The sequence below is a fragment of the Podarcis gaigeae genome (genome assembly GCF_964106915.1).
Source record: "Podarcis gaigeae genome assembly, chromosome: 1".
NCBI lineage: Eukaryota > Metazoa > Chordata > Lepidosauria > Squamata > Lacertidae > Podarcis > Podarcis gaigeae.
The window spans coordinates 38,489,277-38,506,585 of record NC_139678.1 but is presented as its reverse complement, the minus strand read 5'-3'; the positions used below and the strand labels follow the sequence as shown (position 1 = coordinate 38,506,585).

At 39.8% G+C, this 17,309-nt stretch overlaps 1 protein-coding gene across 2 annotated transcripts in view; it reads right to left on the bottom strand.

Annotated features, from left to right (window-relative positions):
• The window catches only part of STXBP6 (syntaxin binding protein 6), a 105,165-nt gene that overhangs the window by 19,222 nt on the left and 68,634 nt on the right, over positions 1-17,309 (bottom strand). For both annotated transcript variants that reach the window (XM_083743629.1, XM_083743630.1), the window contains exons 3-4: positions 9,270-9,400; positions 7,091-7,256 (exon numbers count right to left, since the gene is read on the bottom strand). In XM_083743629.1, coding sequence (XP_083599755.1) covers positions 7,091-7,256; positions 9,270-9,400 — 297 coding nt within the window. The remainder of the gene's footprint in view (positions 1-7,090; positions 7,257-9,269; positions 9,401-17,309) is intronic.

Genomic DNA, 17,309 nt, shown 5'->3' with positions numbered 1-17,309 from the left:
GGGACAAGAAGCTACAGTTAGAACTGGATATGGAACAACTGATTGGTTCAAAATTGGGAAAGGAGTACGACAAGGCTGTATTTTGTCTCCCTGCTTATTTAACTTATATGCAGAATTCATCATGCGAAAGGCTGGGCTGGATGAATCCCTAGCCGGAATTAAGATTGCCGGAAGAAATATCAACAACCTCAGATATGCAGATGACACAACCTTGATGGCAGAAAGTGAGGAGGAATTAAAGAACCTTTTAATGAGGGTGAAAGAGGAGAGCGCAAAATATGGTCTGAAGCTCAACATCAAAAAAACGAAGATCATGGCCACTGGTCCCATCACCTCCTGGCAAATAGAAGGGGAAGAAATGGAGGTAGTGAGAGATTTTACTTTCTTGGGCTCAATGATCACTGCAGATGGTGACAGCAGCCACGAAATTAAAAGACGCCTGCTTCTTGGGAGAAGGGCAATGACAGGCCTAGACAGCATCTTGAGAAGTAGAGACATCACCTTGCCAACAAAGGTTCGTATAGTTAAAGCTATGGTTTTCCCAGTAGTGATGTATGGAAGTGAGAGCTGGACCATAAAGAAGGCTGATCGCCGAAGAATTGATGCTTTTGAATTATGGTGCTGGAGGAGACTCTTGAGAGTCCCATGGACTGCAAGAAGATCAAACCTCTCCATACTGAAGGAAATCAACCCTGAGTGCTCACTGGAAGGACAGATTGTGAAGCTGAGGCTCCAGTACTTTGGCCACCTCATGAGAAGAGAAGACTCCCTGGAGAAGACCCTGATGTTGGGAAAGATGGAGGGCACAAGGAGAAGGGGACGGCAGAGGACGAGATGGTTGGATAGTGTTTTCGAGGTTACCAGCATGAGTTTGAGCAAACTGCGGGAGGCAGTGGAGGACAGAGGTGCCTGGCGTTCTCTGGTCCATGGGGTCACGAAGAGTCGGACACGACTAAACGACTAAACAACAACAACAACAAGAGAGTTAATTCCCATGGCTTCATGTCACATTAAACTAGAACAAATTGGGAGGAGCTGCAGTAAGTCTCACTCTGCTACTATCACATGAATGGAATGAGAACTTCAAGATCTGCTTTCAGTTTCTTTGCATGTTGGTCTGCCTGGATCAGAACACACCAAGACTCATGTAAGATTAGCAGAATAAAATTTCTGCTCTTTTTTAAAAATTAAAAAACAAAACAAACCAACGTGTGTGTATGCACTTTTGAAAGTTCGAATGAATCTAAAATCCAAATGGATTTTTTAAAAAATGTGTTTTGTGAAACTATCAGCATCACCCTGTGGGCTATTTATAGGATGCTTTGCTAATCTAAGCCATTACTTGGCTGGTGAAAAGCAAATGACTCATTAACTATCACAGTGGCAAAATATCCTCCAAGGAAATAGAATTGGATAATCCATTAGTAACTCCAGCCAGCTGTCCAGGATAAAAAGGTTACAGGAAGCAAAGGTAGGTGTGCTTTTTCAATTCTCAGAGTCTGAGCCCGTGAGTTCTTGCAATTTAGTAGGAAAACTGATGTTCTCCTGGGAGCAGGAAGCAGAGTGAGCAGCCCACTCTGAATCCCAATTACCACCTCCCAGTTCTTTGCTCTCTCACTTTTCTACACGCCTTCCATTAAAAAACTTTGCAGTCCTAGTCTTTGCCTGCAGATGTCAGCAACTGTGTTCTTCAGGAGCTCACATGCTAGCTACCTTTACTGAAACAATCCAAGTGTAAATAGGAAATTGGGTCAAACTCCACGCAACTTCTGATTGGGATTTCTCTCTCTTTTTAATGAACAGCAGTCACAGGGTTCCTGATCTGAATCAAGGTCATGAAGCTGGAAGGTGGGTGTTAATCCACATTCTGTTTTCCACCCCCAAAACCACCTGTATTCAACAAGCAATTTGTTGCAACGTACGCTGAAGGAGAGAAAAAAAAAGAACCAGTTCAGGGAAATAAATTTGCACTCCAGAACTGCCCAATGTGATTTACGTTGATCTGGCAACAGCTGTAAGTTATTCTGGAAAGGGACCTTCACTTATATCAAACGTTAGCTATTCTCAGAGTAGACCTACTGAAATTAATAGACATGGATAAGGTGCATTGATTTCAATGGGTCTACTTTGAGTAGAGCTTTGTGGGATACAACACCTTGGGAATAAGCTTCATTGAACTAAACGGGATTTACATCTGCCTATAAACACTTAGGATTGTTGCTTTGGGTGCTTTCTAGGGAAATGTACATTTTGGAAACATCGAGGGATTTGTTATGTTCAGAAACTGAGGGCCCAAAGTAATAATTAAAAGTAGATATTTTACTGCAGAACAAGGACATCAGTTCAGAAAGAATTAAAGGCCTTGACTTTCATTACAGACTGTAACAGTGGCATTTCCAAATTTGAGGGATTCATCGCAGAATATGCTGATAGAGTATTTTGGATATAAAACCCTCTTCTACAAGAGAGGAAAATTACTAGCGATGCTGTGCCAGTTTTAATATCAGCTACAGTTCTTGGACCTTAGGGAAAGCTATGCAAAATAATGCTGAAATAGCAGCGCATAAAACTTTAAGTTACTGGCGAAAATATTGTTGAATGAGAACCTTTCTTACCATCTACGATTTAATGGCAGTCTCCTCAAATGAGCTATAACATCCTTCCACAATAAATCAGCTTCTAAGAATATAGCACAGATATCAGCTTTCTTAGAACAGAAGTAATGTAAAATGATTGATTACACCATTTGACCTAAAGTTAGCCAGAATGTTACAAAAATAACAATCAAGTAATCAACACTAGTGTCATGCTTTTAGCTTAAATAACCATGGCTATAATAGTCCATAACTGCATTTTTTTCTTCAGAGACGTGCAAAAGCTTAATGATTTGCTCATTTCTGAGTTAAAAATTATGGCAGGAATGTACTCAGATGGGAATAAGTAACCTGAAACTACTATGGGATGAAATACTGCAAGTAATGAAAAAGCAGTACTTCAGTTTAGAGTCTGGTGTGATATATGTGGGCCTTGCTGCTAACTTTCCTGTCTTGCTGTATTCTCACCAACTACTTATATGGTAGATGTGCCAAGAGAAAAATATCCTGAACAGCAACCAGCAAAGGTATTGCTTTAACAGCAATCCATATCCACCTTGGGAATAATCACCAATGTTATCCAGTTTCACAGTGCCCTAAAATGTAAGCAGCAAGAGGGAAGCCACAATGTTGGTGTCAGAAATCCATGATGAGAGATATCCAACTACATCGTACTCAGGCTAGACCCACTGAAATCAATACTTAAGTGGATCTACTGGATAGCACCATTATTTGACATACTTCAAATAAGTTTTAATTTCTATTTTGCAGCAACTCCCTTAGCACAATTTCCAACATTTTAGGCAAAGTTCAAAACTAGGATGATTTTTTTCTTGTCAGCTAAGCAACCTTCTACAACAATATGGGCAGATAACAATTTTGCTCTTTAATTTAATAATCAATGCTCCGTTGCAGAGGAAAAGTCACATTTTTAAAGGCTACTGCATTTCAAGCAGATATGCACCTTCTTCAACACCAAGCCTCAAGTCAAAAGGAGGAACAAAATAGCTGCTTTACTACAGAAATTTCCTAAACCAGAAAATGTTGCTTTTGAGCACCAAACAATTGTAAGCAAAGTCTGTGAAATCTTATCTTGTTGGTGCCATGAGAGATGTCTTGGCAGGACCTCCTGAGCCTGCAATGCTCACAAATTAATGGTCTATCTCTTTAGGGATTTATATAGCACTTCAATTTGTCAAGTGCTTTATATCATAAGTCATAACATCCCTATTGCAGATAGTGAGTAGAGGCTGACAAACTGTGGCTTTGCCAGGGCCACTCAGTAAATCAATATGTGCACCGGGATGGTTTCCAAAGGTCTACACACCAGGTAATGGCTGGTTAAATAAGAAGACTGACTTCTCATTTCCTAATTTAAAAACAATCTAACTGCACATGCATACCATTTCTAGGCAAAATATGTGCAATCATACAATAAGGGACACTAAGAAAGCATTTGAGGAGCACATTGCTAAAATCAAGAAGGCTAACTGTGGCAAGCTCCCTTAGTAAAGGAGGGAGTGAGGTTACTTTACTGGGCCTGAATGGTTTAAATTTAAGACAATCCCTATCAGAAACAAATCTAAATTAAGAGATTCTGTGCCTGTGGAACTGTTTACTACAATTCAGCAACAAGGACTCTTATTGTTGTGGGTGTCCTATGACCATTTATTTCCTGAACTGGGGAAAAAAATAAAGATGAGGGCATGATGGGAACAAAACTGTAAAGTACTCACTCTATGAGGGATAAAGCTTAGTGGTTTTGCTAGTACAGTACATAGTTATACAGATGCAATTAAGAACTTTACTTATTTCCAATAAATCAAATTCTTTCTTAAAAACCCTATCTCTAGCCCCATTCAAGGATCTCTTCCTTTCCCGAGTTAAATCTAACAAACCTCTAACCTTCCAGCTGCTTCTCTAGCCAGGCACCATTGGCCCTTTAAACTGTCAAATTCTACCTTTTTACTCTCTACCCATTCCTGATTTGTTGTTTTACCACTCTGCCATGATTGGCTACAGGGTCTCCAGGAGGATGACCCCCAGGTCTGTCCATCACATCACCTACTGGCTAGGGAAGCAGCTGGAACTCTGGATGATAAGGGACTCAGCTATGTGCTAGAGGAGGATACAATAGAGAGCAGAAAAACTGAATGAATTCTGTCTTCTCAGTACAAGTTAAAGGGCAAATCCCTGTGCCTCAGCTTTCAACATAATTTCTGACATCAAAATATAAAAATAAAGCCAAAACCTCCCTACACATTCTACCACCCCTTTTATCACCCATTTATTACCATTCCCTCCCATTTCTTTATCAACTTTCCACTTAATCTAATGTAATATTATGGAAAAGAACAAAAGACCATGTTTAAGAAGTATGCATCGCAGTTCTGGAACTGATATTGCCCATATTATGTTACATGCCAAAAGCATTGTTAAGAGGAAATGAGGAGGCACAAAAGATCCTGCTCCAGAATGATGTCACTAAAGGCTAATTTCTCAACGTAGATGCCAATGCTACTTCCTCGTGTTTGAAGCTCCAGCGTGTATTTGTGCCCGTGGCCTTTCACTTGAGCAAGGAAGAAGGCATGAAGGGCACTAGACCTCTGGTGGATCTAGTACTTGCTCTGGATAGTTGGCATCAAGTGAAACCCAGGAAGCCAATTATTTAGTATTATTCAATCCAATCATCCTTTCCCTTTGCTTCCCACAATTCTAGAGATAAGCATTAAGAAGTTCTTTAACAGAGAACTTGAGTACAAAAATGACCATGAATAATAGGCTAACCATAGCAGTACCACCACCACCAAATATTCCTAATTTTTCTGGTCACATGGATTTAAAGAAGCATTTCCTATTGATAATACAGTGGTACCCCGGTTCTTGAAGGTAATCCGTTCAAGTACTGAAACGTTCGAAAACTGAACACTGAAAGTGGAAGCCTCAAAACGGAAGCCACGTTTCCTGTTCGACTTTGGAGGCACGTTCAAAAGCCGAGACATTTACTTCCGGGTTTTCGTTGTTCAAGTTCCAAAATGTTCGACTATGGAGGCATTTGAAAACCGAGGTACCACTGTACCCTTTTCCCCCCAATTTTTTTTATTAGTTTTCCAATTTATAACAAACAAAAAACATCAAAAGCAAGCAAACAAACATTTATCCTTGTTATAATGATTCCACTTTTGTTAATGACTTCCTCGAATCCCCCTAGCTGAGTTTCCATATACTCCATTATAGCAGTTTTCCAAAACTATTTTCACATAAAATTTACTTAGTCAATTTACATCTTTCTTTACCACCATACCTTTAACAAGAAAAACTAAACTATATAATGCATTACCAAGGACAGTGGTACCTCTTGATGCGAACGGGATCCGTTCCGGAGCCCCATTTGCATCTTGAGCAGAACACAACCCGCGTCTGTGCATGTCGCCGCTTCTGCACATGCACGTGACGTCATTTTGAGTGTCTGCGCATGCGGCGAAACCCCGAAGTAACCCGTTCTGTTACTTCCAGGTTGCCGGAACGCAACCTGAAAAGGCTCAACCTGAAGCTACTTCAACCCGAGGTATGACTGTATGTCATTTTGGATCTCTGAAGTTCAGTTGATCTTAAATGACAAGCAGCTCTGGAGCAGTTTTCAATTGTGCTGCCAGATTCTCTTTGGTGACCAGGAGATAGCAAATAAAAAGTAAACTTGGTGCAGAAGTTTATGGGTGGCATGTTTTTCTCCAGCTGCTTTAAAGACTTCAATGGCCAATTCAATCAGTTAACAGCTAGCAAATCTGACTACAAGGGATTTCATTGGAAACAACCAGAAGATATTGGAACACATCTATCACAAACCCTGGGAGAGTAACACACAGATTTCTGTTATCTGAAGCAACAACATGCACGGCTGCACTTGCATGCTCTGCTGACATCAATAAGGCTGGTACATAAACGAAGATGTTTTGGCATAATAAAGCAGTGCATAAATGAAAGTGGCTATTGTTCGACAACACCTATTCTAATTTAGCTCTTTAAGAAACACTGGCAAAATCAATGTTTGCTAAATGGGAAAGAACAAAATCAGCAGAGAAAGGAATTAAATTTTCAGCCTTTTAAATCAATATCTGGAAGAAGTAAGACACGAACTGGAGGCAGTATCCTCATGCACTAAAGCACCACAGATTAAAGCCAGGAAAGAAATAATTATATAGGAAATATTTCTTCCAAGGTAAATTGCAGTTTTGAAACAAGAGGTACTACATGCAAGTAGCTAGAAATCTGGGAAATCTAGGCTTAAGACCCATCAGATCAATTTATAAAAGCTTTTATTTGGTTCAGATTTTGATAATTTCATGTAAACGGCTATATTTACAACTATCACTGAAACCCAGATGGATTGCCTCAGCCACTGCAGATTTTTAGGCATAACACATTAGAAGAATTCATTAGTATAATGATCTGAAATGAGCTGAGCCACCCATTCAAATCAAAACACAAAGACTTACCTCCAATAATTTTAGACTGGCAATTAATAAATTCTGGCTTTTTGTCTGTAAGGTACCGCTGACAGGTATGATGGAGAATTTGAAAGAATGTACATTTTTCAGAGGCTGTGCTTGCTACCCATTGGTCAAAAGCATTTTCAAATAGTAAATCAAATTCTGGGGAATCCTAGAAGGAATAATATTAGAATTACAGGAGAAATGATTTTTTTTTAAAAAAAAACAAACCAAAGCAAATGTTAAAGAAAATGATGTACACTGATTTTATATAGCCCACCTTCTTGCAACTTTTGAAAATGTATGTCATGTATGCAATTCCATATTATAATGTAGAATATCATGACTAGAACTACTACAAAAGTCATCAAAATTGCTAATGAATATTCAGCAACAGATGTCATGAGGTTGTTTAACCTGGCTAACTCCACTCCCATTTAATACGAAGAGTCAAAACACCAGTTCACACCTACAGTTAAGCCATATTTTGAAAAAACAAACAAACCCCTGATTAAACCACAATAAAATGTTTAACAATAAAATGGTATATAAATCGTATGGAATAAAAATAATGCTCACAAGTGCTTTGCTCTTTCCCTACTCTTGATTGTGATGTACAGTGGACCCTTGGGTTGCGAACGTTATCCGTGCGGGAGGCACGTTCTCAACTCGCAGTGTCACGTCTGCGCATACGCGGGTCACGATTTGGCGCTCCTGTGCATGCACCGAAACCCGGAAGTGACCCGTTCCCGTACTTCCGGGTTCGGCGCAGTGCGCAACCCGAAAACACGTAACCTGAAGTGTCTGTAACCCGAGGTACCACTGTACAGGGGATGAAATGAGCCAGAGTCTGATTTAGAGTGTAAACCTGACTTGTCGTTTGTTTTCTCCAAACAAGTCATGAATGCTAAAGCCAAGAACGAACCTTAGCCAGAAGCAAACCAGGATTCCAGGATCACACATCAAGGCAAATAAAATTGTTGTTTCTTTCCTCCTTCCCTCACATGGCACTGTCAGCCATGGAGGAAAGAAAAACAATTAATTCTAAATCAGAGGTACCCAATGTGGTGCCTTCTAGATGTTATTGGAGTACAATTCCTATCAGCCCCAGCGAGCATGGCCAATGGCAAGGGATGATGGGGACTGAAATCCGACAACACCTGGAGGGTACAACATTGACTATTCCTGTTTTGAACTGTGGTTGAATGCTGCATGCAGTCTAGGTCACTGAATCAATCTGGTTCTGAGATGGCCATTTGTCAAGCTACAGTAGCGTGATCCATCATCAGGTGCCACCTTGAGCCAGTGCTGCTTTGAAGCAGCAGGTAGATGGTCCTATCTGTGCCTCTAGCATGCTATCAGCAGGATCACCACTCTCTAGTACGCATGGAGTCAGACATCATTTTGTCTCCCATGTACAGTGGTACCTTGGTTTGCATACGTCTTGGTTTGCATACGTTTTGGATTACAAACATCAAACCCGGAAGTGCGTGTCCCGGTTTGCAACCTTTTTCGGGATTACAAACAAAAACTTTTTGGAGGCCCCATTGGCAAAAGTGCACCTTGGGTTACAACCTTTTTTGGTTTACAAACGGACCTCCGGAACGGATTATGGTTGTAAACCAAGGTACCACTGTACAAAGAAAAGAGACAGCAGGAAGAATGAGGGTTAAAAATGGTACACCTTGCTGAAATCTATAGTTTTTAATTATTTTGGACTGCTTCTAGCATTATTTACCATAAAGATATATGTTTAGTTAAGAGGACAAGTTTTCTTGCCTGGATATATGAATTAAATTCCTAATGCAACACTGGGGCAAAATAGTGGTTCAGATTATTACAAGAGGAAGTTAGCAGCAGCAGAGAACATGAAAGCCTACAAGGTAAGGATAAGTTCATTCACACACACTGGGATTCCAAACACTTCTTTTTCCTAAAATAGCAGAGGTGAACAAACAGAAAAGTGATGAAATCTAGAAAGGTTTACGAAGGAAATCAAAGCATTTGGAATCGATACCTAAGGTCCTAAACGGCTGCACTTAAAAAGCATCCAAGACAAGACATGGTTTTCTTTTTAAAAAAAATATCAAATGGATGAATTTTTCTTTTGGAAAACAGGAAGAATAAAAGATATGAAGCATCACACAAACAGAATATCACTAAATGGGAAGGAGTCACTACTCACCTTATGAGGGTCTATTCCGTTAACCTGGCGAAGTTGTTCAAGTGTCCACTGCGACCTTCGGACAAAAGATGTGGAACCTCCAAACTGTTTGACTTTTGTAATAGATGCCTGTGCAGGTTTCTTGTTCGTCACTGTACACATAACACAAAGAAATCCATGTTTAAGCATACAGAAGGGTTTCTATCCCTGCAAACAGGCTTGTTTACAGACCTGACAGTTTCCAATAAATCATGACAAGCGTGCCTCAACATATTTAAACCTAGATTCCTGTTCCTCACACCCCTCTTGCAAGAATGACCTCAACCTATTTTAGGCAACTTCAAAATAAAGTAACCAGAGTCATGGCCGCTGAACAGCAAGCAGTGTGGTTATTCTCCTACAAAAAGCCTAATACTACTTCCAGCAGAGACTTCTTCAACCTGGTGCCCTCCTGATGTTTGGACTATAACTCCCATCACCCACAGCCAGGGTACCAAACTACCTGCAGTTGACTTGAGTTTGTGGGTGTATTGCAAGTACAAAATCCAGTTTGCTCATACTGCTCTGATGCATCAGAGAAGGCCCCAAGAACCTGATGCATTTACCATGACTGGATCCAAAGAGGTTTGAGACTGTTCACAAGTATTTTTGCACATGGAAGAGGAAATTTCAAATGTGTACTTTTGTTTCTTCAGCAACAAACAGCTTTTCAAATAAGGAAATGTTGCTTTCGACACTTATACTGAAATGTATATTCATGCAAAAGGTGTGTGTGTGGTGCATGCATTATTTTTATTTTTTGTTGTTTCATTTCTCACAGGGAATGGCATTGTCAAAAAGGAGTATAAACCTTTTAATGTCTTAAGACAAGTAGTATATACAGCACTTACAGAGAAGATTAAAGGCTCACAATTTTAATGACGATATAATGAATATACTGCTGCAGTTTCTTCAAAATAATTTTGAATGTTCTTGTCCCATGTGATGTTTTATTTTGCAACTGCTGGCTAATTCAATTCATCTTTGACCTTGAGATATACATGGGCCTGAGGTTCCCACATCCCTCCTTTAGAGGTTGGATTTATTGCATGTCTCCCTGGCTATGTAGTCTGATTTTTAATTCTGATTGATGGTGCAGTTTTTTTTTAAAGAAAAAAATAAAACATTTGTGGCTGGCTTTTATTGGTTAGTTTCCAATGAGTAATTCTGTTATTGCAAGGATTTCCATTTGTGTAAAGGAGTTTGCATTCTCTCTCCTCTCCCCATGGGTCTCCCAGGCCTTCTCTAAATCTGCTCCAGAGGGTTGGCGGGAACCCCAGAATGCATTTAGGGGGCATGCAGGGAGAGGAAAGAGGGGATTGTTCTGTTGCACAGCTAGAAATCCTTTTGCTAATGGAACTACTTTGATGGATACTGCCCATTGCTTGACCTTTTCTGCATGAAGCTGTTGTTTTTTTAAGCTGCCTTGTATAAATTAGGAATGGCAGTGCAGAAAACTGAGTCTACTTCTTTATGACTCAATAATCATGATCTGTTTTCTCCAGGAAAATCATGTATATTTTGAAGAACCCTTTACAAGCCATTTGCTTAATAAACATAAAACAAAACAATATGATAGTGACCTGGTCTATAGACATATTATGCGCCAGAAGAGTACTTGGGTATAATTTGATTTACATACACTTTCCTCACTGAATCTAAAATATTGTGCACCAATTTAATTTGTTTGTAGACTGGATTAGTACTTGCTTAAATCCTTTATTATCTATCCTACTAAATGTCATTAAATTGCTGGACTGTTTGAATGTCTATGCTTTTAGTACTGATATGAAACAGCTTGATTATTTAATGTTGCTGGACTTTCACTATAATCCTGTTACGGACTCATTTTCTCGATATACAAATATTTCCCCCGTGCATGTAATAGCAATAGAAATACTGCAATTGACTTACTGTGCTTTTTGTTTTCATATGTTATGTTTCAAAGCAGCACATGAACATCTTTGCATGCAAATCGATTTTAATTATTTTTAGAACAACCCTGTAAGAATACCAGTAGCATACTAAAATAATAGTCATACTTTAAAGTATGCTAGTTTTTAAATACACTCAAAATCCCAAGTCTCTATTCTTTGATCAAAGTATGCTTATCAAAGCAATTTAAATGCAGGTCAGTAATAAGGCACTGAGTAATCACCATTTTACTGCTCCAACATCAATCAGATAAGAGGGATTAGGTCTATATTAATTATTTGGTAGAACAAAAAAGTTTATGCATATTAGAAGCGGGCTTCAGATTGGTATCAGGTTATTTAAAAAAATGTCTTTGCTGGTGCAGCTGAGTAGGAACTGAAGATTGCAATCTCACTAGACATTTTGTCCTTCTGATATGGTTATCAGATTACTTTGTTCCATTTAACAGATAGTTATCTTCGTCAGTTGTATTGCTTTCTATTTATCAAGAATAATTTATACAAAACTATATTGCTGGATATCTATTTCTGGAAGTAGATAGCCAGCAGTGAACAGCCAAGCGTAACTCCATATTTGGGATTATCTTCTAAATGAATTAATAAAGAAAAATGAAAACATGCTCAAGATTGAAATCAATCAGTAGGGGTGATCATATTCATTATTCAGTGGGTAGGACGTGCCTGCAAGAAATCAGGGTCCTACATGTTTGCATGTATTAGGAGAGAATATAAACTGCTTGAAGTGTACAAAGTTTCTTCCCAGAACACTTGTAACAGCTAGACATCATCAGCGGTTTAAACACAAGGTTAGGTTTTACTAACACACTGTAGCACCCTGCTTGTGGTTAACGCTTAGCTGGAATGAAATATTCAACGCAGCAATAGAGAAATTAAAATAATAATTTATTTGTCAGACAAATAAATGATAGGCACAGTGGTATATGGTTACCAAAGCTCTGCCCCCTCCAGCCCTGATAGTCAGCACTTATATTTCCTCAGCCCAGCCCCCTTGCTCCTCCTTTGGCTGCCTCTGTCCAATCAGCCTGGTTGAAATTCCTATTGGCTGTTTGCTAGAACCAATCATAAAAGATACACCCATTTCCTATTACCTTTTATGGGAGACAAAGAGCTATATTTCCTTCTATCCATAAATGGCAAACAAGTAGCCATATATCTTACATTTGCCTCAACAGGGCACCTTAATTACCAGATCACCTTTTGCCCTTGTTGCCCCTCCATTCCAAAATAGATGGCTAAAACAGATGGCCCATTCTGTCTTACATTTTGTCTTAAACCGAGATCTTGGGTTCACATTCTCACACACCATCAATGAAATAAGAATCTAACATAAGAATCTAACATTTCTTATTTTCTAAATCCTTTGCATAATTACATTTAAGCCAACAAATCTCATACATTAACATAGATAGCTTTTTAGAAGAAAAGGCATTTTCAAATTAAAGCTCTTCAGTTTACACCCCCCTTTCTCAGCCAGCTGCTTTTCCCATTAGCTCTTGCCCTTTAACCTTAGGAAAATGTGGCTAAAGTCTCTAATGGGAGGCACATGGTATTATTTTCTGTTAAACAATAAATCCTACTATTTACTAACTCTTAATTAGTGTTTTTGCAGTTCGATTGTATAATATGTAGGGTCAGTAACCTTTGCTCCCAGCCTAAAATTCCCTTTTACAACTTTGAGAATTTTGGCTCCTGCTATAAATCACGGGGGCCCTTGTCCAGGAGGATAAACATCTGCCAAAGTCCTTAGCCAGCTGGTTTTCTACCTGGCATAAAACATACAAACATTTGCAAATCTTTAAGCTCATTTTAAAATACAGGCCTTGATAGATGCCTCAACACAAGTAATTGGATCTTCATATTGAGCAGAAGAAATATATTTTAGGCTGATTTAACACTGCCTGATTTGGGCAAGAAATGAGAAAAGACGCTTTCCCAAAGGCACTGGAGGAGCTTTTCACCATTCTTAAGAAGTTCAATATATTGTCATGTTCAGAAACCATATCCCTGAAATCAGGATGAAAGAAAGTGTTCTTTGGGAATGACTTGGATTATCTTCTCTGATGCTTAGTTGCTGCCCCAATGTATCTCAGGTGTGTAGCAAGCCTTGCTCAACTTATGAATCTGGGCAGAAACTACACAGATAGGATTCAGCTAATAATACCCATCAGCAAAAGCCCTGTGAAAGGACTTCTGCTTGTGCAACAGAGATTTCCCTCCCTCTTCTCTACCCTGCATCTCCCACAAATTGGCTCAGGTGACAGGGACAGGTTCAGGAGAAGCCTTCCAGAATAGCAAGATTGGGGGGGAGGGGAGTAAGAGGAGAGATCATTCGACCTGGCAAATCAAAAAAGCTTGCGCTGACAGACTTTATTCCCACAGTGAAGCCAATTAAAATAAACAAACACACCTGGAAGTGCTTCATATTCTTATTTTTATCTATAGGTTTCTTAATATATTTCTAAAGCTTTAGCAATGTATCATATACCAAATTTGACATTCTCACTTTTAAAATGAAGCAGAAATTGCGGCTGATATCCAAATATACTTTCATTAAATTTATATAATTTTAATAAAATTAATACTAAATTTTACCTTGACAAAAGGTAAAGAGCCACTTTTGATGCCATCCAACAACTTGGATTTTTGACTTTTATTAGCAGCCTCCCTGTTACATATCACAAACTATTTTTCAGTTTGTGGAGTAGCTTGGGGCCTGTTCTCTGAGGCACACAAGTCAAAAGGCTTCGTTACGAGTGGCAAACTAGCCCATGTGTTCTTTGGATTCAAGCCAATGCCGAGAAGTTCAAATACAAAGATGGTTGAAAATTAAACAGCCAGCAAAGTCGAACTGTAAAATTCTTTTGGTAATCAGAAATCTTTTGACAAACAGCTTGATTGCTTCTCTGGAAAAGCCATCTATATATTTATAAACTGCTGAAGGCATCAAAATGCGAACTGATGCATAGAATTAAGTGTTTGATGTCTCAGAACTCTTATAAGAAGGAAATAATTACTACACAATTGTTTACATTTTAGCTGCCAAAAGACTTTTCGGTTGAACTGTGAAATGAGGGAAACTTCCCCACTGGGGGTGAAACATCAAGACTGCAGTTATGTCTGTATTCCATTTTCCATGTGTACAAAGAAATCAGCCCACTACTTGGTTGCTTAAAGATAAAAGAAAGCTTTTACATCAGTTCATGCAAGTCATACACAGAAAGATTTAAAGTAGATTGTGCAACTTCTAAGTTGTATTATAATGCATTACTGTGACTAGGCCACCTGTATCTTGGAATGTCAGTAGCTGTAGTAAGAAATAGACACAGCAACTCCCTGTTGTCAGTTTCAGATTCAGTTTCTAGACAATGCAATCATAAGGATGGAGTCATGTGGTGAAGTAAGGCCTCTGATTAATGACTTCATTTATAAGCAAGCTCAAACAGAATATCCCCAAATATCTGTTAGATTAAAAAAAGCACGAAACCTTCTTTTCCATAGTTTATGTAAAAGGCACTGCTTGCAAATGCGATATTCACTGATCACTAGAGGGGGCACTTTCTGTAGTTATACATCAGTTTCAGAAAAATACCATGCTATACAGTGGTACCTCGGTTTACAAACTTAATCTTTTCTTAAACCGAAACCATTCTTAAACCAAAGCACGCTTTCCCTAATGAGGCCTCCCACCGCTGGTGCCCATCTACCGTTCGGCTTCTGTTCTGAGACTGAGGTAAAGTTCACAAACCAGGACACTACTTCCGGTTTTGCAAACTGAATCGTTCGTAAACAGGGCTGTTCTTAAACCGAGGCAGGTGGCGCTGTGGGTTAAAGCCTCAGCGCCTAGGACTTGCCGATCGAAAGGTCGGCGGTTCGAATCCCTGCGACGGGGTGCGCTCCCGTTGCTCGGTCCCAGCGCCTGCCAACCTAGCAGTTCGAAAGCACCTCCGGGTGCAAGTAGATAAATAGGGACCGCTTACCAGCGGGAAGGTAAATGGCGTTTCCGTGTGCGGCTCTGGCTCGCCAGAGCAGCGATGTCACGCTGGCCACGTGACCCGGAAGTGTCTCCGGACAGCGCTGGCCCCTGGCCTCTTGAGTGAGATGGGCGCACAACCCCAGAGTCTGTCAAGACTGGCCCGTACGGGCAGGGGTACCTTTACCTTTTTACCACTGTAATAGGGAATCCTTTCTCTGAGCCTTTGATCTTGATGTGGCCAAACAGCACCATTCACAGACAAGGCAGGTACCGGCAGGTACGCCTGCATTTGCAGAAGCAACAAACAAACAAAAACTAATGGGGGGGTGACCTAACTCCAGAAACAGTCAAACGAGGACTGCGCATGCTTAGTGGCCATGGCCACCACTGGAGTGTGTGGGAGAGTACGAAACCATTGGGCAGGGGGAATAGAATGGAGCCTGGGACCAGAGTACTGCATGCTGCAACATTTTGCTGCAGGTTCCACTTGTTCTGTCTGACAAAACTTGGAGCCAAATTAATCTTGATATTAGAATTTAATGATTCATGTCCCCAAATGTAGTGGGGCACAAATTATGAAGAGGCCATCTTATTTGGGGTAGGGTGGGAAGAAACTGAACTTTATCCATATGCCAAGTCCCCAAAGCAATTTGGTCAGATGACAGCCTAGGAAACTGAATTGCACAGGGTGGAAGGATTAACTCCCTTCTCATCAGTCCAAATTAGCATCCTTCATTGGTGTTTTTTGAACATTACTAGCTTGGCCTTTTAAATGTATTACCGTAAGTTCATAGAATAGGTATCATATTTGTACGTGAATGTTGCTTTGCCTCTGAAGACACCTCCCTGTGGTACTTATTAATAACCCAACCTGCTTTTGTCATCTGACCACATTACTTGCATACTATGATGTGCAGCATAAATATGACTCTTTGCTTTCCCCTTGCACACTTCGTTTTTGCCACAGAAACTCAGAGGAGGATCAGTGGCAACTGCAACCACCTGTTAGTTTAAAAAACTAGTCCAAATCTGTTAATCGATGTCTGTGCCTGTTAGCAAATTTCAGAAACCATATGACAAATCTGTCATGCAGGAATGACAGAGGAGGATATTCAGCTAAGTTTTACTCAAGAGTAGATCAAGTGAAATTAATGAACAGGACAAAGTTAGAAACATTAATTTAAATAAGTCTGTTCTGACCCCAACAGTGGTACCTTGGGTTAAGAACTTAATTTGTTCTGTTCTCATCCTGAAGCAAAGTTCTTAACCTGAGCTACTATTTCTGGGTTAGCAGAGTCTGGAACCTGAAGCGCCTGTAACCTGAAGTGTCTGTAACCACTGTACCACCCAGAGACTTCTCTCTCTCTCTCTCTCTCTCTCTCTCTCTCTCAGTGTTGGTAATTTTAAAACTTCAATTTTCTAAATGATAGTTACAATACTCCATTTTGCACCAGTACTTAAAAGCAACATAATTCCTCTTTGTTTGTTGTGCTGAGAAAAGAGGTTTACTTGTTTTTAACCAACTGCAGTCAGTTTCAAAACAAGCCAACTTCAAATCACGTCATAACATGATCCCTGGCCCAGAGAAGACGATGTTTCTGAGAAAGCAAAATGAGAAGTTGTTGAAGTTCTCCACCCAGACAGGGGAAGAGCACACAAGTCCAGGGCGCACTGCCAGTCCTTGCTGTTTGTGCATGTTCTGCTAACCCGTGGTGTAAACATGATGCCAAAAATTGAGCCAATATGCAACAGAAATCTTTAAAACAAAAATATGAGAACTAGCATGCCTTATGTATAGGTGAAACTCCCTGCAACAAAATGGGGCGACATTTTGAAATCTCAAAATTCTATTAGCTGTTTGATGCCAGTCTTGACTATATCTGCTGAATTCAGATAATCTACCAACCTCAAAGAAGCGCTTCTGTTATATTGTTGCTGACAGCAGTATCAAGGGATGATAAATCATGTGAATGGATGAGGAAGAGACAAATGCAGTTGACCATTCAGCTTTACCCGCAGAGATTAGGAATATATTTTTGCTAGACAGTAGCTGAAAAGCAGATGAGTGGGGTTCTTCTGCTCCAGTGGAGGAGA